At 48.2% G+C, this 16,123-nt stretch overlaps 1 protein-coding gene across 2 annotated transcripts in view; it reads left to right on the top strand.

Moving 5' to 3' along the window:
• The first annotated feature begins 1,623 nt into the window (after positions 1-1,623).
• Positions 1,624-16,123, top strand: part of LOC119954900 (protein FAM180A) — a 118,357-nt gene continuing 103,857 nt past the window's right edge. The window contains exons 1-3 of one of the 2 annotated variants that reach the window (XM_038780535.1): positions 1,624-1,774; positions 9,153-9,217; positions 13,452-13,582. In XM_038780535.1, coding sequence (XP_038636463.1) covers positions 9,180-9,217; positions 13,452-13,582 — 169 coding nt within the window. In that variant the 5' untranslated portion in view covers positions 1,624-1,774; positions 9,153-9,179. Of the gene's footprint in view, positions 1,775-9,037; positions 9,099-9,152; positions 9,218-11,738; positions 11,845-13,451; positions 13,583-16,123 lie in introns of those variants that run through there. The other variant, XM_038780534.1, reaches the window with a different exon arrangement.

Below are 16,123 nucleotides of genomic sequence, written 5' to 3' on the forward strand. Positions count from 1 at the left end.
ACTGATACCTGCATTACTATAGGTGAAGTGCATGACTTGTTAGAAGATGCTCTGTATTCATGGCTGATGATTATCATAGAATTTACAGTGCAGAAGGAGGCCATTCGGCCCATCAAGTCTGCACCGGCTCCTGGAAAGAGCACCCTACCCAAGGTCAACACCTCCACCCTATCCCCATAACCCAGTAATCCCACCCAACACTAAGGGCAATTTTGGACACTAAGGGCAATTTATCATGGCCAATCCACCTAACCTGCACATCTTTGGACTGTGGGAGGGAACCGGAGCACCCGGGGGATGCCACTGAGATACCCCTAATAGTCTTGAAATTATACAGCAGAGGACTTAGAAATCAATGGCAGGATCAGATAGAGTCAGCATGGATTTATGAAGGTGAAATTGTGCTTGACAAATCTACTGGAATTCTTTGAGGATGTAACTAGTAGAGTTGATGAGGGGGAGCCAGTGGATGTGGTTTATTTGGACTTTCAGGCTTTTGATAAAGTCCCGCATACGGGATTAGTGTGTAATGTTAAAGATCATGGGATGAGGGGTAGTGTATCGAGATGGAAAGAAAATAGGTTGGCAGGCAGGAAACAAAGAGTAAGAATGAGGGGGGTCCTCATAGAAACCTATGAAATTCTACAGGACTGGGCAGGGTAGATGCAGGAAGGATATTCCCAATGGTGGTCACAGTTTGAACACACAGGGGAGACCATTTCGGACAGAGATGAGGAGACATTTCTTCGCCAAGAGAGTGGTCAGCCTGTGGAGTTCATTACCACAGAAAGTAGTTGAGGCCAAAACATTGTCAGTGGAATTCTCCATTGACGGGATACTCCACTCCGCTGGTAGCGCATCCTCGCTCGCGAGCTTTCAGATGGCATAGGGTGGCCACAATGGGAAACCCCATGGGCCGGCTGCCAGAATGGAGGAACCCGCTGCCAGCGATAGCATGCCGCGTAGGAAAACTTGACTGGCAGTCCGGAAAATTCCACCACGTAAGTTTTCAAGAAGCAGTTAAATATGGCACTTGGGGTTAAGTGGGTCAAAGGATATGGGGGATTAGGTTATTGAGTTGGATGATCATAATGAATGGTGGAGCAGGCTCGAAGGGCCAAATGGACTCCTGCTCCTATTTTCTATGTTTCTAATGTCTCAGAATTTGTTCCTGGTCTGCCACCTCAACCTTCAAAATTAATTTGTATCTGCAGTTTTGACACAACGAAAGAGAGGATAGGAAAGGAATGGCTGTACATATTGCTTCAAATAATGTTTGACAGTGTTCTTGGAATTCTGAGTTTATATTTGGCACCTGGTAAGAATAATCTCTTTACATATTGTGCGTTTTGTTTTAACCCCTTCCCATTTTCATATGGTCACAATGTACATTAATGTGAGACATTAATGTGAGAATCATTAATCTGACATTTAACCCCAGAATGAAAATAAAATTGATTGTAGTTGAAACACCATATTCATAACAGCATGAAAAAAAAAGTATTGATTCTCTAATCACGCGGAATTCTAACCAGGAGTAATCACTAATCTGACCAGACAAACATTTCAAAACTCATTAAATGGAGCTCAAAATAGAATGAATTGGGTCAAAAGGAAGGAGTAAATTAGGGAGAGATCTGGAAAACCATCCAATTAAAGGATGACATTTCTACCTTTTCGTTCATTCACTCAGTGGTCACCTTACAACGTTGCATTATGAATACGCGATCACTTCAGCATCTCTCCTGCAAAGGTTTACATTGATTTAAAAAAGGTAAGATTTTATCATTCGGTATTTCTAGTAACTCTTTTAGGAAATAGGAAGGGGCAAGGCGACAGCTCTGTGTATAGTTTGAAAACAGCATTGTTTCGGGCTATGTGGGTTCGAAGGTCAGATCCCACGGCCAGAGGGTAGGCATCTTCTCCCAAAGAAAAAGAGGGATACTGTCAAATCTAGAGCCTCCTGGTAACATGGAAGTGAACAGGGGTAAGATAAAGCAGAAAAAGAAAGTCTATGGCAGTCACAAAAATCTTAATACTTAGAAAGCCCGGAGGAGTATGGAAAATACTGGGGTGAAGTAAAAAATAAAATTGGGAAAGCAAAGAGGGGATATGAGACAACGTTGGCAATTAAAATCAAGGAAAATCCAAAGATGTTTTATCAGTGGGTTAAGAACATGAGGATGATTAAGGAAGGAGTATGGCCTATCTGGTATGTACACGGTAATTTATACATTGATGTAAAAGATGTGGGCAGGGCCTTAATGAGTACTTTGTATCTCTTCACATGGGAGAGGGATGATGTGGACATCCTAGTTAATGAGGAATGTGAAACATTATACACACTAAGCAGAGTGTGAGAGGTAGTACAGGAGGGACTGGCATCCTTGAAAGTGGATAAGTCAACAGGGCCAGATGGATTGCATTCAAGACTGTTACACAAAGCCAGGGAGGAAATAGTGGATGTTCTGAAGATCACTTTCAATCCTCACTCAATATAGGCAAGGTACCAGAGGATTGGAGGTCTGCAAACATTGTCCAATGTTTCAAAAGGGTGTGAGGGATAGATCAAATAATCAAAGGCTGGTCAGACTAACCTCAGTGGTGGGAAAATTATTAGAATCAATTCCGAGAGCTGGAATAAACTGTCAGCTGGAAAGATAAGGATTAATCAGGGATAGGCAGCCTGCTTTTGTTAAGCGAGAATTGTCTTAACTTAATTGATTTTTAGAGGAAAATAACAAAATACTGAGTGTTGTGCAGTGGATGTGATCCACATGGATTTTACTGAGGCATTTGATAAGGTCCCAGTGAACAAAATAACAACCAATGGATCCAGGGGAATGTGGGAAGTTCGATCCAAAATTGTTTCAGTGACAGTGAAGGGTAAAGATGGATGGATGTTTTTGAAAATGGAAAGTGATTTCCAACAGTGTTCCACAAGGCTCAATGTTGGGTCCCTCATTGTTTCTGGTATATATTAATGATTTGGACATAACTGTGGGAGGCATGATTGAGAAATTTTCAGATGATGCAAAGATTGGCCGTAAAGTTGATAGCGAAGAGGATAGTGAAGAGGATGGTGAAGAGGATAGTGAAGAGGACAGTGAAGAGGACAGAGAAGAGGATAGTGAAGAGGACAGAGAAGAGGATAGTGAAGAGGATGGTGAAGAGGATAGTGAAGAGGATAGTGAAGAGGACGGTGAAGAGGATAGTGAAGAGGATAGTGAAGAGGATAGTGAAGAGGATGGTGAGAAAGATAGTGAAGGGGATGTGAAAAGGATAGTGAAGAGGGTAGTGAAGAGGATGGTGAAGAGTAGAGTGAAGAGTAGAGTGAAGAGGATGGTGAAGAGTAGAGTGAAGAGGATAGTGAAGAGGATGGTGAAGTGGATAGTGAAGAGGATAGTGAAGAGGATAGTGAAGAGGATAGTGAAGAGGATAGTGAAGAGGATAGTGAAGAGGATAGTGAAGAGGATAGTGAAGAGGATAGTGAAGAGGATGGTGAAAAGGATAGTGAAGAGGATAGTGAAGAGGGTAGTGAAGAGGATAGTGAAGAGGATAGTGAAGAGTAGAGTGAAGAGGATGGTGAAGAGTAGAGTGAAGAGGATAGTGAAGAGGATAGTGAAGAGGATAGTGAAGAGGATAGTGAAGAGGATGGTGAAGAGGATAGTGAAGAGGATAGTGAAGAGGATGGTGAAAAGGATAGTGAAGAGGATAGTGAAGAGGATAGTGCAGAGGATAGTTGTTGTCTCCAGAATGTTATCAATGGTTCAGACAGAAAAATGAAAATGAAAGTCAATCAGGAAAAGCGTGAGGAAATGCATTTGGGCAGGGTAAACAAAGCAAGAAAATATTTAATATAGTGCGAACACTTTGAGAGAGGCAGATGAAGTGAGATACCTTGGAGTGCATGTCGACAGATCCCTGAAGGTGGCAGATCAGGTCGGTAAGGTGGTAAAGAAAGCATCTCCTTTATTAGGTGAGGTGATGCTGGATAAATAATTATATAAAATGCTGGTTAGGCCCCAGCTGGCATTTTGTGTCTAGTTCTGATCACCATATTGTAGGAAGGATATAAACCTTATGATATAATGAACACTATTTCCTATAGGTTCTCCTGCAAAAGGAGGGACGTGTTGATGAAAATGTGCAGGGTTAGAGCACATCTGGAGCACCTTGTGCAGTTTTGGTATCCTTGTTTACGAATGGGTATAATAGGGTGGCACGGTGGCGCAGTGGGTTAGCCCTGCTGCCTCACAGCGCCAAGGTCCCAGGTTCGACCCCAGCTCTGGGTCACTGTCCATGTGGAGTTTGCACATTCTCCCCATGTTTGCGTTGATTTCGCCCCCACAACCCAAAAGATGTGCAGTGTAGGTGGATTGGCCACGCTAAATTGCCCCTTAATTGGAAACATGAATTGGGTACTCTAAATTTAAAAAAAAGAATGGATATAATTGCTGTTCAGAGAAGGTTTGCTGGATTGAGTCATGGGATGAAGGAGTTACCTCTTGGGGAACGATTGAGAAGTTTGGACTCTAACCCATTGAAATCTAGAAGAATGAGAAGTGATCTGATTGAAACATGTAAGTTCCTGAGGGGACGTGGCAGCGTGGATGCTCAGTGAATGTTTCCTCCTGAGGGCGAATCTACAGGCAGAGGACACAGTTTAAAATAAAAGCAAATTACTGCGGATGCAAGAATCGAAAAGAAAAACACAAAATGCTGGAATTTCTCAGCAGGTCTGACAGCGTCTGTGGACAGAGAAGGGGGAGAATGCGGAAGAGTCAGCCAGACTCAAAACTGTTTAAAACCTTGGTGCCTTTCAAGACTGAGACAGCAAGGTCCTTTCTCCCCGAGAGGGAGGAATCTGTGGGAATCTCTCTCCCAGAGAGGGAGGAATCTGTGGAAATCTCTCTCCCAGAGAGGGAGAGGAGTCTGTGGAAATCTCTCTCCCAGAGAGGGAGGATTCTGTGGAAATCTTTCTCCCAGAGAGGGAGGGAAATCTGCGAAATCTCTCCCCCAGAGAGGGAGGAATCTGTGGAAATCTCTCCCCCAGAGAGGGAGGAATCTGTGGGAATCTCTCCCCCAGAGAGGGAGGAATCTGTGGGAATCTCGCCCCCGAGAGGGAGGAATCTGGGAAATCTCTCCCAGAGAGGGAGGAATCTGTGGGAATCTCTCTCCCAGAGAGGGAGAGGAATCTGTAGAAATCTCTCCCCCAGAGAGGGAGGGGAATCTGGGAAATCTCTCCCCCAGAGAGGGAGGAATCTGGGAAATCTCTCCCCCAGAGAGGGAGGAGAATCTGTGGGAATCTCTCCCAGAGAGGGAGGAATCTGGGAAATCTCTCTCCCAGAGAGGGAGAGGAATCTGTGGAAATCTCTCCCAGAGAGAGAGGAATCTGTGGGAATCTCTCTCCCAGAGAGGGAGAGGAATCTGTAGGAAACTCTCCCAGAGAGGGAGGAATCTGTGGGAATCTCTCCCAGAGAGGGAGGAATCTGTGGGAATCTCTCCCAGAGATGGAGGGTAATCTGTGGGAATCTCTCTCCCAGAGAGGGAGGGTAATCTGTGGGAATCTCTCCCCCAGAGAGGGAGGAGAATCTGTGGGAATCTCTCCCAGAGAGGGAGGGTAATCTGTGGGAATCTCTCTCCCAGAGAGGGAGGGTAATCTGTGGGAATCTCTCCCCCAGAGAGGGAGGAGAATCTGTGGGAATCTCTCCCAGAGAGGGAGGAATCTGTGGGAATCTCTCCCAGAGAGGGAGGAATCTGTGGGAATCTCTCCCCCAGAGAGGGAGGAGAATCTGTGGGAATCTCTCCCAGAGAGGGAGGAATCTGTGGGAATCTCTCACAGAGAGGGAGGAATCTGTGGGAATCTCTCTCCCAGAGAGGGAGGGTAATCTGTGGGAATCTCTCTCCCAGAGAGGGAGGAATCTGTGGGAATCTCTCCCAGAGAGGGAGGAATCTGTGGGAATCTCTCTCCCAGAGAGGGAGGGTAATCTGTGGGAATCTCTCTCCCAGAGAGGGAGGGTAATCTGTGGGAATCTCTCTCCCAGAGAGGGAGGAATCTGTGGGTCACTGAACATATTCAAGGTGGAGTTGCAGAATTTTTGATCACCCAGAGATTCCAGAGTTATGGGGACTGGCAGAAAAGTGGAGTTTAAGCCACAATCAGATCAATCACCATTTTATCAGGGTTGAGGGGCCGAATGGGCTATTTCTTCTCCTAATTCTTTTGTTTTTGTGTGTTTGTAATCACTGAATGTTATTTGAATGTTAAACAATGCTCAGAATCCTAAAGATTGACACCCGGAGATACACCCGGAGAGACACCCGGAGATACACCCGGAGATACACCCGGAGATACACCCGGAGATACACCCGGAGATACACCCGGAGATACACCCAGAGATACACCCAGAGAGACACCCGGAGAAACACCCGGAGAGACACCCAGAGAGACATCCAGAGAAACACCCAGAGAGACACCCAGAGAGACACCCAGAGAAACACCCAGAGAGACACCCAGAGAGACACCCAGAGAGACACCCAGAGAAACACCCAGAGAAACACCCAGAGAGACACCCAGAGAGACACCCAGAGAGACACCCAGAGAGACACCCAGAGAAACACCCAGAGAAACACCCAGAGAGAGAAACACCCAGAGAGACACCCAGAGAGACACCCAGAGAGACACCCAGAGAGACACCCAGAGAGACACCCAGAGAGACACCCAGAGAAACACCCAGAGAAACACCCAGAGAGACACCCAGAGAGACACCCAGAGAGACACCCAGAGAGACCCCCAGAGAGACACCCAGAGAGAGAAACACCCAGAGAGACACCCAGAGAGACACCCAGAGAGACACCCGGAGAAACACCCAGAGAGACACCCAGAGAGACACCCAGAGAGACACCCAGAGAGACACCCAGAGAGACCCCCAGAGAGACACCCAGAGAGAGAAACACCCAGAGAGACACCCAGAGAGACACCCAGAGAGACACCCAGAGAAACACCCAGAGAGACACCCAGAGAGACACCCAGAGAGACACCCAGAGAAACACCCAGAGAGACACCCAGAGAAACACCCAGAGAGACACCCAGAGAAACACCCAGAGAGACACCCAGAGAGAGAGACACCCAGAGAGACACCCGGAGAGACACCCAGAGAAACACCCAGAGAGACACCCAGAGAGACACCCAGAGAGACACCCAGAGAAACACCCAGAGAAACACCCAGAGAGACACCCAGAGAAACACCCAGAGAGACACCCAGAGAAACACCCAGAGAGACACCCAGAGAGACACCCAGAGAGACACCCGGAGAGACACCCAGAGAAACACCCAGAGAGACACCCAGAGAGACACCTAGAGAGACACCCAGAGAAACACCCAGAGAGACACCCAGAGAGAGAAACACCCAGAGAGACACCCGGAGAAACACGAGGGCTGCGGGGACTGGTGTGAGGTGTCCAGTGGGGTATCCAGGGGGTGGCCTGTGTGGGCGTGGATGGCGGGCCGAGTCCATGCATGGCTGGCACCATGTTGTACGGCGTGACTGTTGCAGGTCGTCATGATGGAACCATCAATTCACTAGACACGTGCTTTAAGATATGAACAGTGGTTTTAATCTACTTACAACAGAGCCAGCCTGTTCCGCGTTGAACTCTTGATGAACTGAACAACTGGCTCTGAGCATTGGTATTTATACCGCAGTCCAGGGGGAGGAGTCGTGGGCGGAGCCAAGGGTGGAGCCCTGCACAAACTCCTAAGCATTCCCAGCGCTACTCCCCCTAGTGATCGGGCAACACAACTGCGCTTATAAATGCATGGTCTCATGTATATACAATACAGTGTGAATACGGAGTTACATTCACCACACGTCAATCGTGTGCATGCGCAGCCAGGGACTCGGCCATTCTCTGGCCGTTTTAGGCACGGGAGCCGGGAATTTCACCCGGCGCCGCTGCTAGCCTGTCACCGGTCCCGGAATCGGTGAGGGGTCTGCACCAATTTTTGGGTCATAAAACGCCCGGAAATTCTCCGTTTGAGCCGCACTTAGCCGCTGAATCGGAGAAACCAGATAATATCTCTGAAATTCCGACATGCATCACAGACCTGTCCCACAACGTTATCGTTCTTCGAACATCACTGATATACTGGATTGGATTGGATTGGATTTGTTTATTGTCACGTGTACCGAGGTACAGTGAAAAGTATTTTTCTGCAAGCAGCTCAACAGATCATTCAGTACATGGGAAGAAAAGGGAATTAAACAGAATGCAAGAAAATACATGAGAATACATAATAGGGCACCACAATATATACAATGTACTACATAAGCATTGGCATCGGATGAAGCAGACACGGGTGTAGTGTTAATGAGGTCAGTCCATAAGAGGGTCATTTAGGAGTCTGGTGACAGCGGGGAAGAAGCTGTTTTTGAGTCTGTTCGTCCGTGTTCTCAGACTTCTGAATCTCCTGCCCGATGGAAGAAGTTGGAAAAGTGAGTAAGCCGGGTGGGAGGGGTATTTGATTATGCTGCCTGCTTTCCCCCGGCAGCGGGAGGTGTAGATGGAATCAATGGATGGGAGGCAGGTTCGTGTGATGGACTGGGCAGTATTCACGACTCTCTGAAGTTCCTTGCGGTCCTGGGCCGAGCAGTTGCCATACCAGGCTGTGATGCAGCCCGATAGGATGCTCTCTATAGTGCATCTGTAAAAGTTGGTAAGGGTTAATGTGGACATGCCGAATTTCCTTAGTTTCCTGAGGAAGTAAAGGCGATTCCATCCGTCCCAAAATCATTCTGCGAGAGTCAGAAAGAGATTTTAAAAAGTCGATTTGGGGAAATGAACTTGGGCCAGCCAAGGTCACTCTGGTTCTAATAATCATACACAGTACCCCTCTCTGCCAGGAACAATTCTGACTGGGAGGAATTCATTCAGAATTGCCTGCCGGCGCAGGATCCAGCAGCCAGTTCTGCATGTCTGCTTATCTCGGCTTAGATCCCACAAATTGGCAGCATAGCCAGAATTAAATAAATTCTCAAGCCTTTCCGAAATGCCACCATACTTCTCTGGGAACCTATTTAAAATCATAAATCCTGGTTATTGACTAGTTCCTTCGGTTTTCATGTCTGTTTCTATTTTCTATTATTCAGAGTATTGACGATGTTGGGAGATGTTGAATGACTGAACTGGGCAGGTTGCAAGGCCATTTTTCCAGGTCAGTGCTTTTATTTTCTAGACTGACTAGAGGGAATGCTTACACTGACTGATGAGAGCTCAATGGAAGACACTGTGGACAAGATTTCAACTCAATCAAACCCCACAGAGCTAAGATTGGGGCTGAGGTTAATGTTGTGTCTGTTACTGATCCAGTTGACTGTTAGCCGGAACAGCACCATGGATTAACAACTGTATTTGTTACTGATGCTAATCCAGCTCCCCCCCCCCCCCGGTGCTATCACTGCTGTCTCTGCTACTATTCAAGTTGCCAAGTAAAAGTAAAGCCTCTGGCAGAGCTGGTCCCAGAGCTGGTCTGTTGCACCAGGTTTGAAATCTCTTCATGTCTGTTTTCAGACCAGTTATTTTTTTGCCACTTCCTTTGAGTAGTTAGAACTCGATAAGATTGGGATTCACCCATCCTCCCGTGAAGCTGAATATATCATAGCTTATCTGAGAAAATATTTCTTCTTGCCCACCATTCCCCCGCCCCCACTAAATTAAACAAAACCAAAATGACATTTGTACGAATCCTTTCTTTATCTTGCACTTGCAGTATGAAGGGAAACCTTGAAGGCAAAATATTTGATTCCAACCAGGAACTGCGATTTAGTTGAGCTGAGATTTCATAAACTTTCCACCTGTGAAGCGAGTGTGAATGTGCAGCGATGTAGGGGACAGCAGAATCATTGGTGGGAGATCAGTTTGCCCCCAGGCCCAAGTCTTCCCAAGGGAGACAGGGCCAGACGACACGGCCAAGGGACCAGGCAGCCAGTCTGGGAAGAGTGAAACCTTACCCGACAGAGGGAACTGGCAGGGGAAGTTTGAATTCATGCTTTCCTGGGTGGGATGCGCCAGTGGCCTTGGAAATGTTTGGAGATTCCCGTACCTCTGTGGCAAAAATGGTGGAGGTAGGACACACTGCCGAATATTACTGCACATAATTTATACAGGCAGGGCATTGACCAACTCACATTTTAAAAAAATGTTAGAACATTTTCTCGAGACCACACTCAGAAAGAACATGCTGCTGGAGTGCCTTTCATATCAAGCTCCACCCAGTTAATCTTCCTGTCTTTGCCCTTCTCCCCCAGTTGAAAGTCACATTTTTTGCCCATTCAATGCTGGTATTGTCACTTCTCCCACCCAGTACTGTTCACATCAATACCCTGTTTCACATTCGCACGCTTCATCGCTCAACCCCACCGTTCAAGCCACTCTCATCTACAACACTCCAGATCTATTCTCATATTGATCTGCCTCTTAAATTAGTGCATGACCCCCCTTCTCCTTTCATCCTCGATTAAAGCAGGCACTCCATATCTGTCTCCCTGAAATGATGTTGCAAAGCACCTCCCCCAGATGTTTACTTTGGCAGTGGCCTCCTCCTTATTGACAACTGGCTGAATTCTACATGCCCTCCCTCAGATCATCTTGCCACCCTTCACTCTACCTCCTGTTCACACTACCATGGGCAGGGGCAGGAAATATGGCTCCAATGTTTTTATTTTGGTGAGAAGTATAGATGGTTCGAGGAACCACTTCATCAAAATAAATCACTGGTGAAATTGATTGAAAGTAGCGAGCCTTCTTTCTCTGAGATTGGTACAAATCAGTCTGGTTGAAGAGTTATATTTAGTTATAATGAATATATTATATTACAGGAGCCTTCCTGATTCCATACATTCTGACACTGATATTTGCTGGCATTCCCTTGTTCCCCCTGGAAACAGTTCCTGGTCAGTTTTCTAATGGTAACTTAGAAAATGAAATGAAAATGAAATGAAAATCGTTTATTGTCACGAGTAGGCTTCAATGAAGTTACTGTGAAAAGCCCCTAGTCGCCACATTCCGGCGCCTGTTCGGGGAGGCTGGTACGGGAATCGAACCGTGCTGCTGGCCTGCCTTGGTCTGCTTTAAAAGCCAGCGATTTAGCCCACATCGACCCCGCAGCCCACCTCCCAACCACCCCCCCCCCCACTACCCCCAGCCCTGGCAGAAGACCCCCCCCCCCCCCCCCCCCCCCGGCCAGCAGCACACTGTTGGTGAAGTATGGCAGTGTTGGACACTGTTCGTACGCCTTCTCTCTCTCTCCCAGCAGCCACCACTCCATGGTCACGGTATGTGAGAGCACAAGTGGACCGCAGCGTCGGCCCATTCGAGGTGGAGAATTGTGGGTGGGCCCGATGATGATATGCGAACAGTGTTTCAACTACACTCGGAGTGTGTCACATTGACGCCGTTTTCAAGCTGACGGAACATTGCCATTCGGCATCAAACTGGATCAAACTGGAGCTATTCTCCGTCCGATCGCACGCCCCGATTATAGCGTCGGCTAATGGACAATCCCGTCCCATCTGTTTTTTTGTGAAAATGAGCTGATATAGCTTTGTATTAGTAACAATATGGAATGGTGATGTTTCCTTGTTGTTGAATTGTGATATGTGGAATGCTACATAGTTGATTTTCAAATCTTTATTACTGTTGACCGTTTAATAAACAAAATATTCTCTACTTACAAGTGCCTCCTCGAGGGCACATGTGCCATGTCTCAGAGGATGATTTGATGCTGCACAGTTTGCCTCAAGAGCAGGGCCTCAATACTGGTGATCCTCTTGTGGCCGAAGGGTAAGTGTGTGGATCAGGGGAGGGGTGTCTGAACACAGCCTCCCTAATGATCCCAGCAGAGGCCTGGGGTCTGAGGTCTAGGGGCTCCTGATGTGGCCAGAGTGAGTGTGCAGAGCAAGGCTTGTGTTATAACCTGCCCAGATCGTTTTGGATGGGGCAAATTGGTGACCCCATGGTACTTGGGGAAGATGAGTGTTATACCATCAGTTCACTCTGAGACCGTGAGAACGAGTGAATATAAGGCTTTATTATCCAGGAACTCGCCTGCCAGTGTCTGCTGTACAAATGAGTGCCACCCATAGGTGGCCGGACTATATATCCCCCGGGGAGGGCGGAGCCAGAGGCGGAGCCCACCGGGGTTCCAGTACAAGGTCATAGGTCACAGCACTATACAGGCAGTTCATACTTAGGTGAATACATTCACCACAATGAGCACGCCCAATGAGGGGGGAGGGGTGAGCGAGGGGGCAATCATTAGCAGTGCAGCTGTATAAATAGAGCTGGCCGGTGTGGTACCAGCTAGGGAGGGAACAGTGGGAAAGTACTGGTCCTGTGGAAAGTTATTTTTTGTTTGACTCCACAAACTCGGGCTGGATTCTTCGTGGCTCTCACAGTTTGCCAGCACAACTGGCTCGCTGGATGGCAGTCTGAGGAAAGGCAGGAATCGCCAGGGTGTGGGAGACGTGTGGGTATGAGGGTCCTGGGATGGAAGTGCTTCTTCCGACATTGGACGGCTGTCATCCTTGTCATGCTGCCCGCACTGCCAGCCACTGCCACTGCCTCCCAGGGGGCATTGCTGACCCTGCTGCTGACCCTGCGACCCCCCCCCCCCCCCCCCCCCCCCCCCTCGGGGGAACAGGATGTCCCATCTCGCATCCACAGCATCGCGAAGCCTAGCCAGATCGGCATCATCAACGGGCGGAACAGGTCTGGGTGCTGCCATGCTTGTGTGTTGACTGGCAGCAAGTGGTGAGGGAGCGTTTAAAAGCAGCTGTCCTTTGTTAGTGGCGAGCAGCTGAGATGCGGGTCTGGCGAATCAAACAGCGAGACAGCCAGTAATAGCGGGAATCTCGTGGGGGCTCATTTCCCGCACTAAATGCCGTTGAATGCAGGCCACGATATCGCCAAGCCTGCCATTGAGGAACACTCCGCCAATCGCGCCCAAAATGACACTTAGAGCATTTTCTGTTAAATCACACCCAAAGTGTTAAAATGTTTCCTAAATGCCTCAGCAGCTGATGCATCTGACTGGATTGTTCATTAATTAGTCCTCTGGCTTGTTGAAGGGCCCACCTTTGAACTTAGAAAAAATGTTGGTTCAGTGTTGAATTTTCAAAGTTACAACTGCTTCAGCTTATTGAGCTGTACTTTGAAGGTTTGAAAGTGTAATCGCATCTTCTGTACTTGTTGTATGTTATTGGCAAATGTAAGTTTTTCCCCTTAAGCATGTGACCTATGTTAAATCAGATAGAAAAACACATTAGAATCTAACAATCTGAAATCAGTTGTTTATACAGCTGCAGATAATTTTATCATATAGATAGAAACATATTTCCAAAATTCAGAAGCTGTTTTACTGGAATAACATTTTATATATTATATTACAGGTGCTTTCCTGATCCCGTACTTTCTGACATTGATATTTGCTGGCATTCCCTTCTTCCTCCTGGATCAGCTCTTGGCCAGGACACATCCATTGGCGCTCTCGATGTCTGGAAGCTTGCTCCTATGTTTCAGGGTTTGTATATTTGTCCTTGAAATTTTGAGCTTGCGTTAAAAAATGTATCAAAATTCATCACATGGGTTGTAATTTATTCCGAAATGCTTGAAATTATTGATTAGTGGTTTTTTTTTGTTCTGGCACAACATCGGTGTTGTTAGTAATATATTAAAATGAGGAATAAATGTAGAAATGACACTGTAGCCATGCTCAGAAGGTTTGGCGGAGGGTCTATCTCAGATGCTGCCGACACCTCTGAGTTCTATAAATCAGGTTTACTTTGGATTGATGCAATAAGAACCTCTGTCCAGCAGCTGTAAAAATACCATCGAATGTTGTTCAAACCCTCAAACATAGTCAGACACTTTATGAAAATGAAAAATGAAAATCACTTATTGTGATGAGTAGACTTCAATGAAGTTACTGTGAAAAGCCCCTATTCGCCACATTCCGGCGCCTGTCCGGGGAGGCTGGTACGGGAATTGAACTGCTGGCCTGCCTTGGTCTGCTTTAAAAGCCAGCTATTTAGCCCAGTGAGCTAAACCAGCCCCTTTAACACAAAAATGGAAAGTTCCAGACTCATCACATTTTCAGTATTCCACAGGCTACTCTCCCCAAAATCTCGCCAATTATGTGAACTGACTTTGGGGCAGATTTGGCCAAGAATGTGGCGATCGCAAGTCGGCATTCCAAATCAGCCATTAATGTGATCCAGCTTCTCACACTCAAACCATATAGACAACTGAGAATGAAAAACGGAAATGTCGCATTGGAGCAGAGTAGTCCTTCTTATTCGTGTACGTCGATGGGTCGTTGTGAAGGACATTTACTTGTGCGTCTAATCAGTGAAACGTATGACGTATATGCCATCTCCCAAATTTTACCTACTCACCTAATTTATATCCCTTTGCTGACTCTTTCTGACCTCCGCACACCTTGCTCTCCTTTCTATCTTCATAGTGGTTACAACAGTCACTCTCTTCTCCGTTGAGACTCCAGTACAGATCCTGTGGCATTCCACTAGTTACAGTTGGCCAGCCTGAAAATGACCCATTTACCCTGATTCACTGGCATGAACTTTCGCTCTCGCATCAGGTGCACAGAGTAGGGAGAATTATTGGGTGGGATACAGCAGACAAAGTTTAAACCCATTTTTGGGCACGTTTTGGTGGGGTGTTTCTCGGTGGCTGCAGCATCGAGAATCACCCCGCTATTTTGCTGATTTCTTTGGCCACAGGGAGTTTCGCCCCACTGAGGTCACGCGACAGATTTCCTGCTGGTGAGCTGATCCTGCTGGTGAGCTGATCCTGCTGGTGAGCAGCTCCTGCTGGTGAGCTGCTCCTGCTGGTGAGCTCCTCCTGCTGGTGAGCTGACCCTGCTGGTGAGCTGATCCTGCTGGTGAGCTGATCCTGCTGGTGAGCTGAGCTGACCCTGCTGGTGAGCTCCTCCTGCTGGTGAGCTGACCCTGCTGGTGAGCTGCTCCTGCTGCTGGTGGGCTGACCCTGCTGGTGAGCTGACCCTGCTGGTGAGCTGATCCTGCTGCTGAGCTGACCCTGCTGCTGGTGAGCTGATCCTGCTGGTGAGCTCCTCCTGCTGGTGAGCTGACCCTGCTGGTGAGCTGACCCTGTTGGTGGTGAGCTCACCCTGCTGGTGGTGAGCTAATCCTGCTGGTGAGCTGACCCTGCTGGTGAGCTGATCCTGCTGGTGAGCTGATCCTGCTGGTGAGCTGACCCTGCTGGTGGTGAGCTGACCCTGCTGGTGGTGAGCTGACCCTGCTGGTGAGCTGATCCTGCTGGTGGTGAGCTGACCCTGCTGGTGGTGAGCTGCTCCTGCTGCTGGTGAGCTGACCCTGCTGGTGGTGGGCTGACCCTGCTGGTGAGCTCCTCCTGCTGGTGAGCTGATCCTGCTGGTGAGCTGATCCTGCTGGTGAGCTGACCCTGCTGGTGAGCTAATCCTGCTGGTGAGCTGACCCTGCTGCTGGTGAGCTGATCCTGCTGGTGAGCTAATCCTGCTGGTGAGCTGATCCTGCTGGTGAGCTGATCCTGTTGGTGAGCTCCTCCTGCTGGTGAGCTGACCCTGCTGGTGAGCTGATCCTGCTGGTGAGCTGACCCTGCTGCTGGTGAGCTGACCCTGCTGGTGAGCTGACCCTGCTGGTGAGCTCCTCCTGCTGGTGAGCTGACCCTGCTGGTGAGCTGATCCTGCTGGTGAGCTGATCCTGCTGGTGAGCTGACCCTGCTGGTGAGCTGATCCTGCTGGTGAGCTGACCCTGCTGCTGGTGAGCTGACCCTGCTGGTGAGCTGACCCTGCTGGTGAGCTGATCCTGCTGGTGAGCTGATCCTGCTGGTGATCTGACCCTGCTGGTGAGCTGCTCCTGCTGGTGGTGAGCTGATCCTGCTGGTTAGCTGATCCTGCTGGTGAGCTGACCCTGCTGGTGAGCTGATCCTGCTGGTGAGCTGATCCTGCTGGTGAGCTGACCCTGCTGGTGAGCTAATCCTGCTGGTGAGCTGACCCTGCTGGTGAGCTGACCCTGCTGGTGAGCTGACCCTGCTGGTGAGCTGA

This window comes from Scyliorhinus canicula, chromosome 20 (assembly GCF_902713615.1).
Source record: "Scyliorhinus canicula chromosome 20, sScyCan1.1, whole genome shotgun sequence".
Classification (NCBI taxonomy): Eukaryota; Metazoa; Chordata; class Chondrichthyes; order Carcharhiniformes; family Scyliorhinidae; genus Scyliorhinus; species Scyliorhinus canicula.